Source organism: Lissotriton vulgaris, chromosome 7, assembly GCF_964263255.1.
Source record: "Lissotriton vulgaris chromosome 7, aLisVul1.2, whole genome shotgun sequence".
Classification (NCBI taxonomy): Eukaryota; Metazoa; Chordata; class Amphibia; order Caudata; family Salamandridae; genus Lissotriton; species Lissotriton vulgaris.
The window spans coordinates 1,541,156,763-1,541,180,229 of NC_141695.1; the positions used below are offsets into that span (position 1 = coordinate 1,541,156,763).

General features: G+C 41.2%; 1 protein-coding gene across 1 annotated transcript in view; it reads left to right on the top strand.

Annotated features, from left to right (window-relative positions):
* Positions 1–8,257: 8,257 nt before the first annotated feature.
* LOC147705962 (uncharacterized) overlaps positions 8,258–23,467 on the top strand; it is a 118,108-nt gene continuing 102,898 nt past the window's right edge. The window contains exon 1 of the mRNA XM_086932427.1: positions 8,258–8,357. Within this exon, the coding sequence (XP_086788553.1) occupies positions 8,334–8,357 (24 nt within the window). The 5' untranslated portion in view covers positions 8,258–8,333. The remainder of the gene's footprint in view (positions 8,358–23,467) is intronic.

Sequence of the window (23,467 nt, forward strand, 5' to 3'; positions counted from 1 at the left end):
ATATTGTTTTTTTTAAATGTTTTTAAATTAAGTTAAAACTAATGTAATAATAAATATATTTAATATAATATTACTTAAAATTATTAAATAAATGTTATATTAATAAATAATTATTGTAAATTAAAAAAATATATAACAAAAATAATACATATATATATATATTTAAAAACATATTATTAAATAAACATATATAACATTTTTAACGTAGCATAGCAAAATGGTTAAAATGTATTGTAACAACTCTAGTGAATTCAACAGTAGCAAAAGCGTTGGATAGCGTAGGGGTAAAATTTACTATTCCCACTCCAGTGGGTGCAACAGTAGGGAAAGCGTTGGATAGCGTAGGGGTAAAAATTACTATCCCCACTCCAGTGGGTGCAACAGTAGGGAAAGCGTTGGATAGCGTAGGGGTAAAAATTACTATTCCCACTGCAGTGGGTGCAACAGTAGGGAAAGCGTTGGATAGCGTAGGGGTAAAAATTACTATTCCCACTCCAGTGGGTGCAACAGTAGGGAAAATGCTGGATAGCGTAGGGGTAAAAATTACTATTCCCACACCAGTGGGTGCAACAGTAGGGAAAACGATGGATAGCATAGGGGTAAAAATTACTATTCCCACTCCAGTGAGTGCAACAGTAGAAAAAGTAAACACTTCATAAATAATTATAATTAATAGAAATATTATTACCAATTAGATGTAATTTCCAATACCAATTACTTTTATTTACCAATTATTTTTTATTTAATGGACAATTCTTAATTGATTAACAATTTTATTTAATTTACATTATTAATTAATTATTATTAAATTACTTCCCACTCTATCCCCCTATAAACTCACAACCCACTACAGAAAATAATTTACTAAATATTAATTATTTATCAATAAAATATGTATAATTAATTACCAATTATATTTTAATTAATTACCAATTAATAATTATTTTACAATTATTATTAATTTACATAATTAATTAAATATAATTAAATTACTTCCCACCCTATTCCCCAATAAACCCACAACCAGCTACAGAAAATATTTTACTAAAAATTAAATATTTATCAATGAATCAATTATTATTAATTACCAATTATATTTTAATTAATTACCAATTAATAATTAATTAACAATTATAAATATTTTACATATTTATTTAATTATATTTAAATTACTTCCCACCCTATTCCCCTATAAACCCACAACCCACTACAGAAAATCATTTACTATAAATGAATTATTGATCAATTAATCAATTATTATTAATTACCATTTATATTTTAATTAATTAACAATTAATAATTAATTAACAATTACAATTATATTACAGATTTAATTAATTATATTTAAATTACTTCCCACCCTATTCCCCTATAAACCCACAACCCGCTACAGATTTATATTACACAATTATTAAAAACTTACCTTATTTTCGATATTTTTGTTGTCTATATTCTATCTAGTCGATATTATGTCTAGTCTATATTTTTGATTCAATATTTTGGCTATTAATATCGATATTACTCGATATTTTTGTAGTCTATATTATGTCTGGTCGATATTTTGTCTAGTCTATATTTTTACCTCGATATTATATCCAGTCGATATTTTTGAATCAATATTATGTCTGTTTACCATTAACTTCCTCCAGGGAAATATATGTAAACATTTTTGACTGTGGCAGATCCCATCCTTCCTTTAGTAAATTTTCAAGCAAAGTTAACCGCTGGGAGGAATCACCACCACCCTACAGTGATTAAAATTCTGAAAATGTGTTACCCAGTTGATAGCAGATATATGGCATATAGGTGAACCTACTCTACCTTCACTGCTCAACGAAACCAAATTACAGAAGCTCCACTGGTCTTTATCAAGAACTGAAGTTAACATAAGCTTCCAATGTTCCATATCCCAAACCTCTCTGGCCCTTTTAATGTTAGGTTTGTGCTGTGACCCTCAGGACTTTAATTTCCCCCGTTCCTGTTTCTTAATGGCCAAAAATAGGGCATGTCTGCAATCCTTACAATCCACGTTATACCACAACTGTGCAGGGGGAGGTTTGCGGGATTTCCTAGCTACTACAAAGACTAAAGCCCACAGATCATTAAACAACTTGTTATGCATTTGAGAGATGGATGATGAATACCTCTTCCCTTCACCATCCCGTCCCAAATCGAGTATCTCACATAAACTTGAAGTTACACAGGAATATATTTTACCCAATTGTACCTCCGAGTGCTTCATACCTGCCCATTTCTCTCTGTGCATATTACTAGATACAACTATATTCGGATCATTATTATCCTCTTGGAGAGACTTCAGCCCTAATATCGTAAGATCAGTTTCAAGTGGAAGGGCATTATGGTCGCTCTCTAATCAAACTACCAACATGAAGTCAATAAGGGAAGACCATAATCGTAGATCTATTATAATATAATTAATAACATTAGTACTAAGTGGTCTATTGGAAGTGTGTTTCCCCATACTGCCTGAGAGAGATCTCCCCTTCACAGTTCAAAGGCCTGCATTTGATGTCAGGGAATTATTTTGGAGAGCTAGTGATGTCCATTTCTTAAGGGCCGCAGGGACAACATAGGGATGCCCCACACAATGTCTTCTTCATATGAGCCATCTCCACCTTGATCACACAATGGTTCAAACTGGTAATTAAAATCATCACCAGTTATTTTAGAGCAAGCCATGGTGCAGCAATCATATGGGAGAATTGCAAATCCAAAGTGTGTAATTTGTAGGCTGCACCTTCTGGTCTAAGGTAGACATTATATATGTACACAACACTAGCCAGGTTAGTGATGGACACACATGGAATGTCAGGTGAGGCCACTGAAACCTCTGTGAGTTCCCCTAATACATTTGAACAAACACAGGTGGTCAGCCCTCCTGATGGTCTTCCCCTACCATTTGAGGCCACTTCTTTACTAAAATGTACATAGCCAGCCCTACGTAGTAGTTTGAGCACCCGGTTTCCTGGAGTAAACAAATGCTATGTTGAACAATAAAAGTAGCCAAGTCAGGAATGTTAAATGTATTGTTTAGTCCAGCAATATTCCATGATAATAACTTGGGGTTGCCACAGGGAGCTTGGAAACATTTTTGCCACATAAGCGCAAGCATTCATATCATTAGAACCCCAGCTTCCATCTGACAAAACTGCATGTGGATGCATGTTTGAACAGCTATCAACAACATTAGACCTACCTATTGAATTTACGAGGTCTATTGGCACACCCTTCCCAGGCAATTCCTGTTGGTCACGGCCTTCACTATGACCATGGGGGAATTCGATCTCATGAGTTCTGGAGCTGGGATACTGGATTGTCCCACCTTCCACCTTACCACTACCTATCAGTTCTGCATATAACCTGTTACCCTCCACTGAAGGATTAAATCCCTCATGGCACACCCCCTAAGAAATAACAACCCAACTGCCCACTATAACTTCTGCATCTTTTAACTTAGAGATATACAGCCTCTCTAGGACAATGTCGTTTCTTTCCAGTCAATCAACTCCATCTAAAACATCAAATTGATTTGATGTAGTGATGTTAAAACTGAAAGGGCCCTTACAAATATTCCTTAGGGCTCCAATAGGACTAGGTGCAAAATTGAATCAATGGTGATTGAATTGACCTACGTTTAGAGGTTTGTAAAAGTATGCTTAAGGCACCAGCTCAATTTTAGACTCTGTTTCGGGGCTCTGCTGTGGAACACATAATAATTTGTGAACAATTCAGGGAGATCTGAAATTCAAAATTATACTGTCACCTCCTAACGATTTAGCCCCCTTCCCCAGCCAGCTCACTCTCCTTATTAAGAAAATCTCCACTGCCAAAGAGGGAGGGAACTGCCTGTGTTGCCCCTACCAATTAAGACATTTGATAACTCTACTTGGCCCTCCTTCTGATCTGCGCACAGTTCAGGAACTTTGAGTAGCACAAGTACATAGGGGCATGAGACAGGTGGTGAATCTATTACTGGGAGACCCTTTGAGTTGTCAGAGGTATTAGGAATTGTTTTTCTCATCTGTCCACACCATGAATGGTGGGAGCAGGAGGTGGGCCAACATCAACGTGACAGGTCCACATAATTCCAAACTCTTGTTGACTCGATTGTCAGTCGCGGTTAGCCATTGCTGCTACATGCATGTCCCTCTTCTGAACCTGTGAGGAAATGCTGGGCCTGTTGGCACAAGATGAATGACATTCAAGAGGTGGAGAATGAGCACCAACAGCCCAGTTTACTAAAGAGTTGGCCGAGCTAATTTTGCTCACAGCTGAGTTATCTAGAAGTTTTTCAATAGATGATGACTGCAAGTTCCTTAGTCAGTATGTCTGATTTTCCCATAAAATGATTCCATAAGTGATACTGCCCAGGTAAGAGTACCTTTATGTCATTTGCTAGAACATTTGGTCAGGGGCATCAGTACTAAAGGGATCAGTTGTTGGCCTAGCAGAATCTAGTCTAAGCTGGACAGTGCAATTCTCCCATTGTCTTCTAGCAATTCAAGTTGATCTTGCGTTCATATTGTTCCTAGTACCAGAGTCCCAGACGCAAGTGAGGGAGCTTGAACACCGTGGTCTATATCGGCCACTAACTTTGATCCCTCCAAGGAGACCTTCGTATCATCAACACAGAAGGTATCCAATAGTAGGGGAGTCCTACTACAACCATTTGCAGGTGTTCCCATGAACGATTAGTTCAATTTCTGTCAAAATTATGCCCATGGCCCGCTGGAGTATTTTATCAATGCTTTTTGTCCTCTGCTGGGAATGAGGCTGCAACAAAGCCACTTACCTTTTGCCCATGTTGAGGCTCACAGAGAATATCAAGGGGGATACTACAAAAACATAGGATGAAGGCAATAGAGGCAGCAGAGGAAACCAGAATGTGGACTGGCGCGGTCACTGATGCTGCAGCAAGGCAGGCTGGGGCTTGTAGTTTGGCCCAACCCCTCTGGCTCACAACCCGGTGCCAAAAATAGACACCGCCTGCACGGTCACTGATGCTGCAGCTGCAGCAAGGCAGTCTTGGGATTGTATTTTTGCTTGACTCCTCTGGATCCTCTTGCTCTCCAACTATTCTTTATTTGCCCTATTCCTCCACAATCATCTGCCACAGTGAGTTACTCACTAAGTTGCACCCAGGAGGGTCGGGTGTTTGTGAAATTGCCGGATGCCCAACAGTTTGTTGAATGGATGCAGGTGCCGCCAGAGGGGCGGGCGCTGCTCTGGAGCAGGAAGAGTGTCGAACAGCCACGCTCAGCCCAGGCTTTCACGTCCCTCCGCTTGCACTGCTGCCCCACCGCGCCAGTTTTCTGGTATCATGTGATCAGCACAGTTGGTAATAAGCCCCATTATTTTAAAAAAAATGGTTTACAGCTTTCCAGAAGCAGCCAGCTAAGAAACCAGGGGGCATATTACCAACGTTTAGCAATATTTACCGCTAACGATGCTTAGCAACGAATTTTTTAACGCTAAGCATCGCCGGAAATTATTGCAGAGATAACTTGCTATTAGCAAGGTTTATCTCAGTAGTGATAAAAATCCTTGCGCTAACTGCCAATTGAGAGATTTTCTCTGGAAAACCAACGATAATCTCTCGAAGTTTGGCGTTAGCTTGATAATAGGGGCTCACAAACTTAGCCATGATATCCACCTTCCATAGGATATCATGGCTAAGTCAGGAAAATACCAGGTGTAAAAAAAGCAGTGCTAACCGCGGTTAGCGCGTCTTTTTTTATCACTAACAGGGTTAGCGAAATCCTTGATAATAGGAGAAATGTCGCTTAACAACATTTCTCCTATTATTTTTCTCTGGAACGCCCCCTTTGCATCTCATTAGAGATGCAAGGAGAAGCGTAGAGAAAAAGAGTGCTAATATGCGAATTTGCGTGTTAGCACCCTGTTGCTAATAGGTAGATAATTTTATCTCCGCTTTCTTGGCTTTTAAAGCCAAAAAAGCGGAGATAAATCCCTTGATAATATGCCCCCACTTTCCTACAGACAAGGAACAAACATCCACAAAGAAGCCTGTGTTGCAGAGAGCTTTATGACCAACACTCCAATCAATTCCATGAATACTATAAGAAGAAAATGTAAGAACAAAAATGACCAGAGGAAAACGAATAAGATTGGAGTTCCAAGGATCGTTGGTCATACCCATCAATGAGCCAATGGGCCTTGTCCGGCATCTTTCCAGCGATGATGGGTAAAGATGACCCCACCCTTTGCCTAGGTTTCGCCAGGGTGCGTTCCTCACGTGTCCCACACAGCAGGGTGAGAGGTTGTTCTGAGTAACACTCAATAAGTGGTGATAGGGGCCTGACAAGGATGGCTTGTGGGGCAAGAAGTCTCTCCTAGATCCCCCCTCCAACATGATCACAACTCTGCAGTCTTGGCACCCCTTTGTCTTTCCCTTTCATTGTCATCCATTCTTAAATTCATTCATCCACCAGCTTCTCACCCATCCACCTATTCATTTATTAAGCCATGCAGTCATGTGTCCAAGTGTCATCAATCCATCGAAGGATTGGACAAGGTTCAATAATGAAAAATGTGCTGAAAAACACACCATATGTGCAATTTTTTAAAATGCATTTCTTTGGGTAGAACCCCCACCAACCCCTTTTTGCAGTGGTCAGACTCGCTTGCTGTCTTCACTTGCTCTGTGCAGTTTGACAGTTGGTCAGACAAAATTTGCCAAGGCTTCTTTTGGTTTCCAGTCAAGCCTTGGTATTGCCCAGAGACAAGGTAATTATACAACGGCTTTACTGATAAGCTGCTGATGCTCGAATCTGTACATCACAGCGAGTTGCCTGCTGGCCTTTTTCCCGTGCCCTAAAATGAAAAACGAGGGCTGGAATGATTTGGACTTGCACTTGCTGTTATTGAAGAGGGCTATTGCAAAGGACGAGAAATCCTCAACTGCAACTTCTCTTTGTCAGTGGAAAAAATGGGTTGAAAAATGGCCAGAGCACTGGAGTATGTCTCCACACAGGGAGGTAAGTAGAGGGCAACGAGGAGAACAGTAGCGCAAGTGGCTTAAATGTTACTTTTGTTGTTTGTTTTTGATTATAGAATTGATAGTACACCGAAAAGCGGAGATATTGTACCCTACTCAGATTCTAAGTAATACTCCAGAGAGTGTAAATAAATACACTTTCTGAAACAGTGGTATCCGAAGCAGGGCCCGCATTGGGGTGCTGCACATTACCACATAAATCCCAGCAATGAGGTGCTGCGCATTCCTACAGAAATAACAGGAATGGGTTTGATTATTTCTTCTTCATACTGGGAAGGGACACATTCCAGTTGCCTACTCCTTCTGGTGATACTCGGTAACCACTTTATATTGCCTCGTAATACCAGCCAAGGTTAAATATACATATTTTTTAATTACATACAGAGAGGCGTATTTATCATTGTACTGCATCGCCCTTGTGCCACACAAGGGGGCGCAAGGGCAACGTAACGATAAAGGCAGATGGACCTGGATGGCTTGATAAATCAAAAGTAATGCAACACAGTGCAAATCACTGCCTTGCGTTACTCTGCATCAGGGATGTTGCTGTGGGTGTTCTAATGGCACTTTCACAGATTTACCGTTAGTGGTAGACCTGGAAATGTTTTGAAATGCTATGCAACCCCAGCTGAGGCTTAATGAGGAAAATGTCTTTATTTATCCTCGTTTTTTCCTCATTTAGAAAGAGGAAAATGCCTCAGAGGATTTTTTTTGTGCAGGATGGTGTACCTTCCTGTACAAAACAATTCTGCTTACAGAGCAGGCTCCCTCGCACCATGGTGCAAGGGTGCTGTTTTGACTCTAGGCAGCAAAGAGGGTGCCTGTGCAAGGAAAGGACAGGAATGCGCCTTATGGTGTTAAGTAGGGCGCATTCATGCCCTTTCCCTTTCAAGCAGTGCAGCAAGGTGGTTTGCCGCGTTGGACTGCATGATTGATAAATGTGCTCCAAAGGATTTATAGATCATGCAGCTTTACTTGAAACAAGTTAATTATCCTAATGATGTAAGTGGTTTATACCGACTGCTCCTAGACATTATTAATTGATTACCGGTTTGCACTAAAGACTAGTTATGTCTCAAACTGCAGTGTAAAAAATAATAGATGCCAATAAAGTAGATCTAGCAAAAACATGAAGCAACTAGCAACTGTTTATGTGCAACCCAATGATTGTCAGCGTAAGGATCTAAGTGACATTTTATTTTATTTTAACAGAGGAACAGATGGAATATTATCAGGTTTGCTCAATTTCTTACTGAGCATAATTAATCAGCTGCTTAACGTTCTTAACGGGATAATGAAGGAGCTACTCAAAAAGTTGGTGAGTCACTATCTGAAAGCATACTTTGTTCAAACTTATATTGCACAGTTTCTTTTCAATCAATGTATGACATTTCTGTTGTTTTTTATTATTGGTAAATACTAATGCAACCAATTTGTAGAAAGAGGGGCCACTTTATTGCAAAAATATTTGTGTAGACTCAAAGATTCTTGTCATCCATAGTGAAGCACACATTTTAAGACCAAAGTTTGCGATTTATTGGAAATATTCAATGCTCCAGGTTTGCTAAAAAAATCTTTAAACACAAGGCAGGTTCCCGTTAGAAACCCAGGCGAGCCTGCCCCATTTCTACCACCTCAGCACCATTCATAGTTGTAGAAACTATTGTTTCAATGTTACCTGTTCTTTGGTCTTCTGAATCTGATCAATCACTTTATTAGCAGGATAAGCTCTTCTGACATGGGCTACATGCTTGCATGTTGCAAAAGGAGTAAGAATGTCATCCTTTTTGTCCTGCTTACATTACGTTTTGCTTGGTACTGCTGGTAAATGAGTCTGACTGTGCCCTGGGCTCTGCTTACCAGGCTCAGTGCCAATACTTTGATTATAAGGATATGCAAATTTAGTATAAATATAACTGGTACTGACAGCCTAGCTGTAAGTCCCTTGTATATAATAGGGTCATGTAGATTTAGAGGCCCAGTAGACTTAATGCACTTAAGTGCACACTACTGTGGTGTATGCTGTCATTTTAAAGGCTGCACTGCCTTTCAGGATGTCCTTAACTTAAATTTATAGGCAAATTCGACTTTGGATTTAAAGGCCCTCCCAAAGTATCAAATGACTTTATTTCTACATATGCTTCCCCCCGAAGGTCTTCCTTAGGTGGACCAAGGGTACAGTGCCTTGTAACTATAAGCAGGGACATTATAAAATACGTTTTAATAGCCCTGGTGATGGAAAAACTGCCAATTCAGTTTTCACCACTGTAGTGAATGGTTCCATAGGTTAACACTTAGATATTTTATTTAAGTATACATTTTAACAGGAGCTACCTAATAATACACTTCAAGGTATCTAAATATTGGTTAAGATAAATCCAACAACTTGTCACTGTCAGATCTATAATTAACTGCTACACAAAAGAGGGTATTAAACTTTCTATTCTGTTAGCCAAATTCTATATTTCCACCTGCCATCTCCTGATTGGCCCACCTTTTCCAGGCTAAGCCACAACTACTTAATGAGGTGTGAAGGGTCCAGTCAGAGAAGACAATGGATTTCCTATGGGTGGAGAAATGTATCTGCAAAGCAAAAAGGCAGGAAGAGGGTGGGGAAGCCAAACTGGTCTTCAAAGGGAGAATGACAATAAGGAACCAGAATACACCTAGCCCCACATCCTGCAACCCCAGCTATTGAGACGCCTCAGTAATTAGATTAGTCAGTGGTTATGAGGGGTTTGTTATTGAAACATAGCCACCCCAGTGGGTTACCTTAGCCAGATCTAACCCCAAAGGATAGACTTTCACCATGTTGGATTTTGAGTGAATAGCGCTTTCTGGGACAAGAATATGTCACATTTCGGAGGAAATGGTCGTACACCTGGGAGGCACCCTGCATCCCATTGGTCAGGAGTGCCCCCTTGTGTGATGCCCAGAGATTGGGAATAAATATGGGGGAGCTGCTCATCTACTGGAATCTGGATCTGCACTCAAATGACTCAGCTCTGAAGGACTGTACCGGCTACACAATCTAGTGCTACAGCCCTAAAAACGTTGCCTTGTTTCAAGAAGGATTAAGGAGTGGACTCCTTGTGTGTTACAGTTTAATAGAGACTGTCTGCATCATCTCCACCAAGAGTTCCCATCCTGGAGTGTGTCCAGTGGACTTTTAAGGATTTAGCCAGGTGCATTGTGAGAATTGAAGCCAAACATCTCAAGTACCATCTAGAAGATTTCAGACTGTTCAATTTATGTTTTGGACACTTTAAGCCCGCGTAAGGAACTTTAGGAAGTAGTTCCAGTTTGGTGAAGGTTAAGAACTTTAGGGCTAATTATGATGGCGAAAGGTCCTCCACCGCTGGTCCTTCCGCTATCATACAGAAATTTCCCACAGCCAGATTAGGGTGGCGGATGGAATCCTAAGGGTACTGAGGCGAACGGAAAGTCCGTCCGCCATGGTTGGGCAAGGCGGTCCTTTTCCGCCTGGCATGCGAAACCTGGAACCAGGGCAACATTACTGCGGTGCCGTGCAGGCACAGCAGTGGGGATTACAGTATTCCTTTCTGCATGTCTTTTTGCGGCGGATATCCCGTGGAGACTGGCTTTGGGGGCCCATTGCCGGCCCTCTCTGTGTGTGTCAGGGATACCTATGGTACCTAACTGCACTGCGTGCCAAGCACCACATGATGCCTGCCACATAGTGCAGGGAAATGCTCCCCATTGCCATTTAACATTGCAGACAGTGCATCAGCCAGCAGCACCGTACGCAATGTAAAAAGGCCAGGATGCGTCCGCCATTTTGGCGGGCACATCCTAATTGCACTGGTGGCACCGCCACATGTCTGGCGGGCGGTCCCAGCACCGCTATGATGGCAGGCGGACTGATGTCCACCCACCATCTGAACCCCTTTCTGTCAAAAAGCTCCATAGGTTACTGACTCAACACCGAGACTCAAGCGGCTAGCTTCAACTGCATCCCGGCCTAGATTTGTGGGTTATCCCGCTAAAAGAATGGACTTCCAGAATTCCAAGATTTGACTGAAGCCTGGCAGAGAAGCCTTCCGACAACTGTGCATCAAAATTGGCCTACTGGGGGGGACCGTTTACAATTGAGATCAAAATCCTTCATAAAAGTTTCAACGTTCATAGGTGAAATTTTGACCGAGGCCTCCTGCGTAGTATATCCCACCAGACTCCATCGTGGAGACCAGATCTCAAAGTGGTGCTATAGGATTTTATGTATTAGAAAGTGTTTATTCTTTAAAAAATCATATCTCTGGTTCCCTGCAGATTTTTAATGTGTATTGTGCCTTACTTATTTATTGTATTGGTGTTTTTGAATGCTTTACACACCTGCCTCTTAAGTTACGCCTGCCTGCTTCTTGCCAGCTCCCTGGGGTGGAGCAAGGGAAGAATTTATTGAGATCATGACTGACCTTTTTAATGTGTTTGTGGCCTTACAACTAGTGATAAGTCCCTACTTTTCACTACTAATAAAAAATTTCCAACAATAAGTGTAAAGTTGGTAAGGCAGGTGTTAGAAATGGTAATCTCTAATTGGCACAGGTAGGTACCATTGTCCAAGTAGGGAGCCTTGCTTCTTGTTAGGGTAAGGTGGATTCACACTTTAGACAACCCCTGGAAACCCCCTTGGTAGCTTGGCATGCGCAGACAGGCTTATCCCAAAGGCAATGAATAAACTACTTGTTCCAACACTTACAGTGACATAGAGAAAACAAAAACAAATGGACACCACACCAGTTAAGAGAAATAAAGTATCTTTATCTAAATCAAAGTAGCACAAAATGGCAAAAATCCAACATACATAATTAAAAAAATAACTCTAACTATGGATGCGTGATTTTACACCAAGGTACCTGTAGGTGCGTCAAAGTTCATAAAGCCAAACAGCTGCAGACAAGGGAAGCATTGGAAAATACTGTGATGCGTCATTCCTGAGTCCTTGGTGAGGCGAGGCGACAGTTCTGCTGCACGCAAAAGAAGTGATGCATCGGATTGGGACTGTAGGAGCAAGTTAATTGTTGAAAGCCAAGCCAATTCTGTTTGGCAGGTGAGACATGGAAAAACTTGTTGCGCCGGTACTATGCTTGACACACCGTCACCCTTGGGACTCAGCGAGGCTTTGGGTCGTCTGGCGTCATTTTTGAGAGGCTCTGCTCGGTTCAGCGATGCTTCGGCCAGTTTGTGAAGAGATTTGCCGCAAAACCCACCTCTGAGGCCCTGTAACGGGAAGGAGGCACCTCAGGCATGGGTAGGAGTCATAGCAGCACCAGCAGAGTTGCAGGAAGTTTTTTATGTCCCTGAGACTTCAGGAGGCAAGCACACACATGCCCTTGTAGAACCTTCACAAGCAGGATACACAGCAAAATCCAGTCCTTTGCCCTCTCCTTGGCAGAAACAGCAAGTACAGGCCAACCCAGCAAAGCACACACAGCAAAGGGGCAGCCCTCCTTCTCACAATTCTCCAGCTCTTTTTTTTGGCAAGGGCTCCTCTTGATTCTAGAGGTAATCGAATTCTCTGGGATTTAAGGTACAATACTTATACCCCATTTTGGCTTTGTTCTCTTTGTGGCAAGGGTCTCTGAGTCCAGTCAAATCAAGCTCTGCCCTCCCTCTCTGGTCCAGCTTCACTACAAGGGGTGGAGACAGAATTGTGCAGAGGAGATACTGCCTATTCAGGTGCAAGTGAAAACTCCTCCCACCACTTTAAATGCAGCCAAGGTCTTTTCAGCTCATCGCTGAGTCGCCCTGGAAAGACAGGAAACATCTCAACCTCCCTTGAGGCTGTCCACAGTTAATGCACATCCCCAGCCCCTGCCACTCCGATACAAGACAGTGAATACACAAAGCAGCAGAGGCACACAGAATGGTTAGATGAGAAATTGCCTACTTTCTAAAAGTGGCATTTTCAAACACACACCTTAAAAACCATCTCTGCTAAAAAATATGTTATTACATTCTGAGTTCAGTGAGCCTAAACTCCATTTCTCTATCTTATCCCTATGGAAAGTTGTACTCGTATAGTGTTGTTACAAAGTAACTTCCATGTTAGCCCATGGGACAGATAACCTTTCAATAGTGAAAAACCAAACACACAGTATTTCATTCATTCATTCATTCAGAAATCTTTATTCAGCTATATTCCAAGCCATAAAATAATACATTATAAAAACAAAGGATTTCTGATTCAGAAAAATAGACAGTATAAACAATATTTCTTGAAAAGAAAAAAGAGACAATTCATATCACCACCCTCGAGACAACAATAATTATACTGAGAAAGAAAATAACCTACATTCCTGATGCCATATGGCAACACTTTTAAAATATAAGTATATATATATATAGTACAATGGTAAAATGCAATATGAGCTAATTTCCCAACAATATTTCTAGGTCGAACTGAAGTGGAGATACATCATAACCATCAGACAAAGAAATTCATTCTTTAAAAGTTGGAGATAATGCAAAGCTGCCTGGCATCTTCTTATTTTTAAATGTTTTAAAAGTGGTTTTAAAAAATTGCGCCTTGGAGTAATATAACAATTGCAAAAGAACATAAAGTGCAACAGGCTCTGCTTCGATTTTGAATCACATCGGCAGACATCCAGTCCAGCATCTGTATAAGCATTTTGTGGATATGAAACACACAGATATGAGCTTCCAAACCTAAACCTTATAAGGTAATATAATTTGACCTGACTAAAGTAAAAAGAAAGGTAAGGTTCGGTCCCCGTTGAGCAAACCAAAAGTGAGTGGTTAAAAACCCTTCTTTTACCCATCTCCTGCATATCTCTTTCCAAGTATAGGTATGCCATTTCTTTAACATGGCACTTGGAATTTTAGCAGTATTAGCTGGGTTGTTGAAGCAATCTGACAAACCCAGGTTCCTCAGTTGGGATTTGACATAGGAGAGTCAAGGGATTTTGATTGCCCACTCTAGTTTTAAGCAATCTACAATAATGCCACGATTCAGGACTGTTTATTCTTTTGCCCAGATATTGTGCCACAGTAAGAGAGGTGCTAGTTGCGTTCGAAAGGATAGGGGGATCACACCAAATTTGCTATGGTACATTGTAGCAGGGGTGCTCCGTGGAAGGGTCAGTATGCGTTTCAAAAATGAGTTTTCTACTCGCAGAAGACCTAAAGAATTGCAGGTGCCCCAGACTCCTGCGCCATATAAAGCTTTCAGCACAAGTGCGAGCTTTATAAATCTCTATTATTGCATTTACAGGACGTGAGCCTAGCTTTTTACTGAATCTAAAAATAGCTTCCAGGCTTTGATTAAAACCCCTAATCATTGTCTCCATTAACTGCAGCCATGTGCTTTTTGTGTCAAAGATGACTCCTAAGTAGGAAAAGGTGGGCACCTGAATCAATTTCTCGCTGTCTATAAAAAATATCTTTGCAATGGTAGGATGTTTACCCAGGACCATAATCTGAGATTTTGCAACATTAGTCTTGAGACCTAAGTCACTCATGAAACTGTTAAAACCGATTAAAAGCCGTTGCAGCCCCACCCTGGTCGAGACATTAAAACACAGTCTTCTGCATATAATAAAGCCGGTAATAGCCTACAGCCTATCTGGGGTGCGCCCACATGCCCATTTATAATAGAAGTTTCTAGATCATTTATGTACAAAAAAAAAATGGGGCAAACAAACAGCCCTGGCAGACTCCACAACTCATTTTAATTGGAGCAGTAAGCTCCCGCCTGATCCATATCGGACTCTCCCAGTGACCTCCAAATGCATAGCAGCTATAAATGCACAATTGGTGGTTCTATACCCATCCCCAATATCTTCTGCCAGAACATTCCTCTCTACACCCAGTCAAAGGCAGATGTCAGGTCCATAAACCCTAAATAAAGGGAACCCGGCTTGGCTAAAGTATATTTGTCTGTGACCAGGTCCAGATTAAGGCACTGTTCGACTGTCCCCAGGCCTCTCCTAAATCCATATTGAATGTCAGAGAGCTTACCATTCTCTGTTACCCAGGCCTCCAAGCTTTCTATGATTACTATGCCCATGATCTTACAGGTGCAGTCAATCAAAGATATTTGCTGGTAGCATTTTAGGTTAGCCCTATTACCCTTTTTAAAGATGGGGACACACAGTATTTCACTACCAGGACATGTCACACACAACAGTACATGTCCTACCTTTTACATAAACTGCGCCCTCCCCATGGGGGTACCTTAAGCCTACCATAGGGGTGATTTACATGTGAGAAAAGATAATGTTGGGGCCTGGCAGGTGGGAGAACTTTCCAGGTCAACACGGCACTTAACAACTGCGCGTGCTGACACTTCAATGGTAGGTCTGAGGCACATTTACAGGGCTACTCCTGTGGGTGCCACAATCAACGCTGCAAGCTCACTAGTAGCATTTGATGTACCCACCCTGGCACACTTGATGCACTTTACTAGGGACTTGCCAGTAAATCAAATATGCCAATCATTGATAACCAATCATAATTACAATTTACACAGAGAGCATATGCACTTTAGCACTGATTAGCGGTACTAAAGTGGCCAAAGTCCTAAAACCAACAAAACAGGTCAGGAAAAATAGGACGAAGAAGCAAAACGGTTAGGGATAACTCTGCAAAAAGGGTCCTTTGGGACAGTAGGGATTAAATTCACTATTATCACTTCTCACACATCCACACAAAATGTGTGGTGTCGAGCGGCAACCAAGACTAAGACACAATCATATACCCTTTCCCAGTGGCATAATGAAAATTGAGGGGGCCCCCTGCAGGGTACGTGGAGGGGCCCCTCTGGCCTCAATCTGGAGCTCTCAGCTGAAGTGCAGTGCTCAGGGGGCCCCCTGGAGGTTGGGCCCCCCCGAAGCACGGGGACTGTGGGGGCCTGTGTTAAGGTAATTCAGACACACCGATGGTGATTTTAATAGCAATCCATCTGTTAAAGTAATTCATGTATGGTGCCAAGTAATAAAGCATTTCTTATTGCTCTGAAAAATGTGTGTTATGTCGTGAGCCATGCTGGTGATTATAAAGGATGTTTTACCAGTTTAGCAAGGAACAATGAGTTAAAAAATATATTTTTTAAGTATATTATGTATTTTTCTGCTTTTGATAGTTCGTTTCTAAATGTGGTACTCTGCACCCTTTGTACCTTAACTCACTTTGAAAATTGGAAAAGGGTGAACGACATTGACTGGGTAATCCGTTATGTAGTGTACAGCACAAAGTTGGCCACCCTGAGTATATATACTTTCCGAATTTGTTTAGTGGAATTGTCATGCATGCTGTGTGGATACCATAGAAAGGTATTTATTTGTTTCTGTGAAGAGCAATTCATAGCTGTAAATGAACATTCATTGATGTCATAATACATTTGCAGGTTCAACATTTCTCATTAGGGCAAATCTATATTGTTTTGGCTGAACCGTCATCGTTTACCGAACACATATTCATATGAGTGAATGTCCATTTGTTTAGGATACATTCTATATACTCTCAAGAGTTGTTGATTTATGGCTCTACACTAAACAAGCTTGCAAGCCTGCATTTGGAATGGCTTTGTTAAATGCCGTGCATTCCATGGTACTTTAACATATTGAAATATTAATCAAACAAACGTTGACTTTAAAAAACATATTTGAATCTATTAAACTATTGTATTGAAGAATGTTCATCAAAGAGTTCTGGAGGACCCAGATGATCTCCATTCAAAGATTTCAAAAGTTATAGCTAAACAGATTTTGAAGTCTCTTTGAAAACTGTAGTGGCGCCATAACTGCAGTGGTACCATCGCATCACTTTCATATTTATGTGCAGTTCTATAACACAAACGTGCTGTCTGTCACATCACCTCCAAGCAGAGTGCATCATGCATGTGCTAGGACGGTCATTGTTAGATGGCCTCCGTATCCCAACTTGCCTCTTTATGGGAGGTAAATTCATACCACCGTTCCATGTGGTCCTCACCATGCAGCGTAGTTTGTCTAGCTTGTCTACAACCAAAAGCTCTCCGACTCCTTAGCTTTTGGTTGTGGAGATGTTGTGCTAGATGACACGTTTGTGTCCTGAATAGACTGGTGTGCATGGTGTATACAGCTGAAACATCAACATTTAAATAAGGCTCCTTTGACATTCAACCAGCTGAAGACAGGAATCAGTGAACATTGATCGAACTGTTTATTTGTATGACATTTTGTGTCATTCCGGCTGTAAATATGTATTGTTGTAAATATTGTACAACAATGCACATTTGAGCACTGTACCATCTGCACTAACTTTGTTTATGTATGACATTTTTATTTATGAGGGCACAAGACATTATGACAATCCCAGACATTGTAATCGTTTTGAGCCTTACTTCTTCTAGTAAGAGATCTTCTAGTAATTTCAAAATATGCTATGGAAAATATGTACAAGACTAAAAAATAATTTTCTAGCTCACCACCTTCACCAAAAGCATTACCACCTCAACTCTTGCAGCAATATCTAACCTTCCACCTAACTCCTCCTCTTCCTCAACAAACGATACCTCTGCCTGCATAGAGTGACTGCCTGCCCAGGCATGTTGCACCTAATGGTCCAATTGTGGAAAATATGGGTGACCCGACCATAGAGAAAAGCAAGGAAGAAATCCATGAATTGGTGGGTGAGCTTGGATGGGAAGAAATGGATCTCTACAGCATTGAAGACAGCAATGCTTAGGGACCATATGACTTAGAGGGTTTGCTCAAACTGGATACTGAACAGGAGACACCAACGCTAACAGATTCTTAACCAGATGATATTGCCAAGTTTCATTCACTACTGGAAAAGGCCGCAAACAGTTCATGTCTTCCTATAATGGCAGCAAAGCAAAGCAAAGCCATTTAAGCAAAAGACAAGAGTTCAAATTCGAGGCAGCAACATACAATAACGTGGCAACACTGTGTCCACTTTAAGCTGTTATGAGAGGTGATTTTTGAGTGAGATCTTTTGCCAGGATGTTAAAGAACCAGTGCTGGAAAAGAAGTTCTAGGTACATCCTCTTAATTAGCTAAAATGTTTGTTATATATAACAACATGAATGTGTTACAATTCAAAGACTTATCATGGGTCAAAGTCCATTTTAACAATATTTGTAGCTGATTTATGCTAGCAGAGTTTCTCAGCTTAGTGATGGGCAACAATTCAGGCATGTGAATCTATGAGAGATACCAACACTGTAGAACTATAGCTACCGAAAAAGAACTTGTTTCGTAATCCGTCCAGGGCTAATGCTCTGGGACAGATACCTATGAATGGCAAAAAGGAACAAATAGGAATGTGAATCATTTAGTTGCAATAGTAATACTGTGGCGAGTCTACCCATGAGCACCAGATGCCTTGCTGCTATACAAACAGTTATCCTATATTCTCAGAGGAATTCACCAATGAGTGACATAGGAATAGGCATCAAGCAACCATTATATAACTAGGTATTGCAGGTCTTGTGACCCACTGCAATAATGCATGTGCCCCAACAGATCTGTTTGATCACATGGTCTGAGGTTAGATTCAAGGTGGTCCAGTCAAGCTATTTTTCGTCTGAGGTCAATAAAAGGTGTACCATTAAGTTGGATTTCAACCTTTTATTCAATGCCACGATGCAGCAAGGGTTGATGTTGCCCTTTGCAGATATACATTCTACACATTGTATGTTACTGGGTTATAGTGTTCACTGTACAGCAGAGAAGCATACCAGAAAGACATGTTTTCTGACACCCATTTTTAGCCACCAGTCTTAAAATATATACTTCAATAATTTTAGCACCAAAGTATACAACTTTGGAAACAGTGATGCCTCCCCAACACAACTCTATAGACAGAAAACAAATAGCCCTTCCATAGCGCATTGCATAACAAGAAATTCCACAATGGGAATACAACATTACTGGGTATCACCTCTGGAATTTCCAAATCCTCGCCCCACAGCTATTTTGAAAACAGCAAAGTTGAGCGGGCAAAGAGGAAAGGAGCCATAGGACCAAGGTGGTCACTTTATCAGTTCAAACACCAATCTAAATATACTGGCTCCATTACCACCCTCTTACAGAGCTATTTTCAATGTGGTCTGTTATCATTCACCTGAGGGAACATCTATATATGAACCATGGATCAGTAGCTATCATCCCTATGAGTTCCATTTTGTCTCATTAACAAAAGAGGAATGGTTCAGCAACTTCCACAGGGGAAAAATTAGTTTTGCTCTTCATCACCACCTTCTGCCTCGTAAGATGCCGCAATGAAATATTACATCCTAGAGCAATCATCTTTTTTAAAGCACCGAGGTTGTTGGTGCTACCTCAAAGTCGTCCCACTGTAATCTGGGAAAAACTGAATTCTTCCTTTGTGCAGCTTTAGATTTCCCCTCTGCTGGATTGCATGCTGGACATTGCAATCTCAACAGTGATATCACCAATTATGTAATTTAGCATGTAATGAGGGGTGTATTTTGTGGGAGGTCACCAGCAATGCATGACAGTGGTGGAAATGATGACAGTCCTGTAACATGAAAAACCGGCACTCCAAGGAATGTGGTTCCAAGTCAAATTTATTAACAAAAAATTCATGGTAGGCAACATCAAATCATGTTTCTATTCTTAGGCTTTTGTTCACAATAGTGATACAGCTTTTTTGAGCCATTTTTAAAGAAACATCTCATGACTCAATAGTGCACTAAAAGATTGAACACAGAAAGCATCCTTGTTTCCACTGTTTGTTTGTGACATCTCATAATGTTACAAAACATTCACATTTCATTAATTGAGTTAACTGAAATCAATTCATTTTACAAGTGAAACCATTAAGAGGTAACAAAACAGTTGAATTAGAAGAAAATGCAACACAATAACAATCCAACACCCATTTGCAAAAATAGGTTCAGGTTTAGAAATAGAACACCTCAACTACAGACATCTACTAGATGTTTCCAGAGATAGCCATTTTTAAAAGAACAATAAATCACAACTTTTCACATAGCTCAATAAATCAGTGTACTCTACAGCAACTCGCAGTTTAGTTAGGGTTAGCCAGAATATGTAATTTAGAAAAAGCTTTAGGGCACACTTGTTGTGGCCATATCTCCGGCAGGGGGTCAGTCATAGGGACCAACAAGATCCAGCAGAACAGTTACCTCACAAGGAAAGTAGTCTAAAGTCAAAATTCAGTGTCCATGGGCAACCCACCAAAGACTTCAATGGAGCTTTTCTAGTGCCACTGACACAAGATGCTGAAAATGCTGTAGGATACTGAAAATGCTGTGCGATCGAAGAGGAGCTTCCTGGGGCTACTCCTCAATCCACGTCCTTAGTGGGGTGACTTTGGCCACAGGAGACGATATCCCTCAAAGCCATGGTGGGTCCAGTAAAATTCCAAATGCTGCTCATTTACTGGTCAATGGTAACAATGAAACCAGTGGTTCTCTTTGTCACACCCTGTGTACTCCTTGTGGGACCAAACTACACTTAGACTGCTCTCTCAGGTCCAACGGGCTCAAGTGCAACTTTAGAGCATCGTTACTCAGCCTTTCTAATTGCACGTCGGTGGCCAGTGAGGGTCAAGTGTACTTCAGTTTTTGTGGCACTGTAGCTGTAACAGGAAGTCAGCCAACTGAATCTTGGAGTTACGTTCTGTGTCTGTGGCTTGGAGACAACTTTTCCTTGAGCGGGAGACCACAAGCACAGTCCTTTCTTTGCTAGCCCAAGACGCAGAAGGTACAGTTCAGTCTTTCATGCAGCCTCTCTTTGCTGGGTGTCAGTAATGGCAGATCAGCCCTTCTTTGGTCCTCTTTACAGTTCAGATATGATCTGGCACCTGAATTCCAGGGGTGCCACATTTATGCCTGTTTCTTACCCAGGGAGATGTGGTGATTACCAAGCCAATGGGCTACCAGGTTCCCTTCCACCTGAAGAGAACTTCCTGTGAACTGTGACATCTAGGTTAGCATAGAAGGTACCATTGTGCACACCCCCATCATGGCAATACCCTTCTCTCGGCGTGTAGAGCTACCATGCCCATCCCAGAGGTGTGGCTACCTTGGGGCTACAAGCTGGTGGAAAAACAGTATGGCAACCGCTTCTTCCTCTCTGTCTGAGATGACAGCCAAGCTGCTAATACAAAAGAGCACTGTCTCTCATGTGTGACTGCCATTTGCCACTCAAAAGAGAAACAAGGAAGGCTTGGGTCTATATACTATCTGGCCTAGACCACTCAAATTGAAACAACAAAAATACATTGGCCAGGTAGATTAATTATGACAACAAAGACTGGTACCACTTACCCAATTGATCTAAGCAGACATACTTTTCATTTAGTATTTTTACTCTTTTTTTCTTTTTTCACAGAATTCATTATTATATGTCAAGAGAACGATACTATTTCAGTAGCAAAAATTCACATAAAGTTACACTTTTCACAGCATAAATTGGACAATCACTGTGAATGAAACATATTTACATTTACACAATATATACAAAAAACACAGACAAAAATGCCTATTATTAATCAATGTTTGAGGCACCAGTCCTGATATACAACCTACAGACAAACAAGAGGCACTAAGTATTTTTGCTAGCCTGCTTGCTTGTTTATACTGAAACTTTGCCAAATACTAGGGTAAAAAAAACAGGTGGAATATTATCCACGATTAAAGTCCTGACATGCCCTTCCTGAATCTTGTTCCAATAGTGTGTCAACGCGTTTCGAACCCACGTATTAATGGGGGGTTCTCCTCAGGACCTGGACTGGAGACTGTCCTGTACTGTAAAGTGTAATAGAAAAATGGATAGTGTAAGAACAGCTGATCCCTTCTATACTTATAATTAACTCAATCCGATCTAGGGATACCTGAAATGTCGCTTTTGCAGGGCAACAATGTTCTTTTCCGAAGGCACTGTGATACTGTATATCTGCAGATGTACAAAATAATGTATCAGGACCACCTAAATTTGCTACGATGTTTACAGAAAAAAGTCTAAGTACACACTGGGTGACTACGAGTGTTTACCTGAAATGTCGCTTTTGCTGGGTCTCAGTAATGGCAGAGCAGCCCTTCGTTGGTCCTCTTTACAGTTCAGATATGATCTGGCATCTGAATGCTAAGGGTGCCACATTTATGCCTGTTTCTTACCCAGGGAGATGTGGTGACTACCAAGCCAATGGGCTACCAGGTTCCCTTCCACCTGAAGAGAACTTCCTGTGAACTGTGACATCTAGGTTAGCATAGAATGTACCATTTTGCACACCCCAAACATGGCAATACCCTTCTCTTGGTGTGTAGAGCTACCAAGCCCATCCCAGAGGTGTGGCTACCTTGGGGCTACAAGCTGGTGGAAAAACAGTATGGCAACCGCTTCTTCCTCTCTGTATGAGATGACAGCCAAGCTGCTAATACAAAAGAGCACCGTCTCTCATGTGTGACTGCCATTTGCCACTCAAAAGCGTTTTTATTCCTTTGAAGCTCACCCTTTAGGCTCACACCTTGCTTGTCCATCTTGCCAGGAGGAGGTTGCACCTCGTCAGTCAGCAGGCCCTTTGTGATCTTTTCTGAGAGTCGTTCTCCCCTCTCCTGAGGGGAGCAAAAGGCTGTCTCAAGGTTCTGTGAAACAGTAAACAGTCACTGGAAACTTTGGTCAACAAAGTGACAGCTTTCTAAAATTTACATTTGTGCAACAATTACATTAAATTCAACTTGAGTATCATTGATGGTTAAACGTAGCAATTCCTTTAACACCATGAAGTACCATACATGGTACTCCCATTCAGACATTAACACTACTGAATTGTCCTTGTTTAATTCTGTACTTTCGAATGGGGGGTATTAGACTTTCCACAGTAAAAATGAAAATGCATGTTTTTACTGTCAAGAAATGTAAAGCTAGTAAAACTCCTGGGCATCTTTTCAATATACTGCACCCTGTCTATAGGGCTCAGTGCCCTACCTCAGGAGTGACTTATCAATATTTTAAAAAGAATGTTTGGACTTTGAAATTACTTTCAATGGCAAAGTCGAGATAGAAGTTTTAAAACTGCTCAGCCAGCCAGCATGGGCTCGCTGGGAATCATGCATAGCGTTGTCATACTCTTGGTGGCACAGTAAGCACTGCAGTCCGTGAAGGACACTTCAAATCTTAAACCCTGGGTACACCTGGTATCATATAAAGGTGATTTATAAATAAGTTAACTTATGCCAATTGAGGGTGAGCACATTAGGCACATGTTTTTACGGGTCATCGCACTGGCACGGGGGCCTGCTTGGCAGGACCCAGTGAATACACAGATTTGAAAAAACAGCAGCATCTTTCCATGTGCTTGGGGTGATCATGCAAAAAGAGGCTTGTCCATATATAATGATCTCCTTATTTTGCTTGTTCTTGTCAGGAACATGGCATTGATATTATGGTA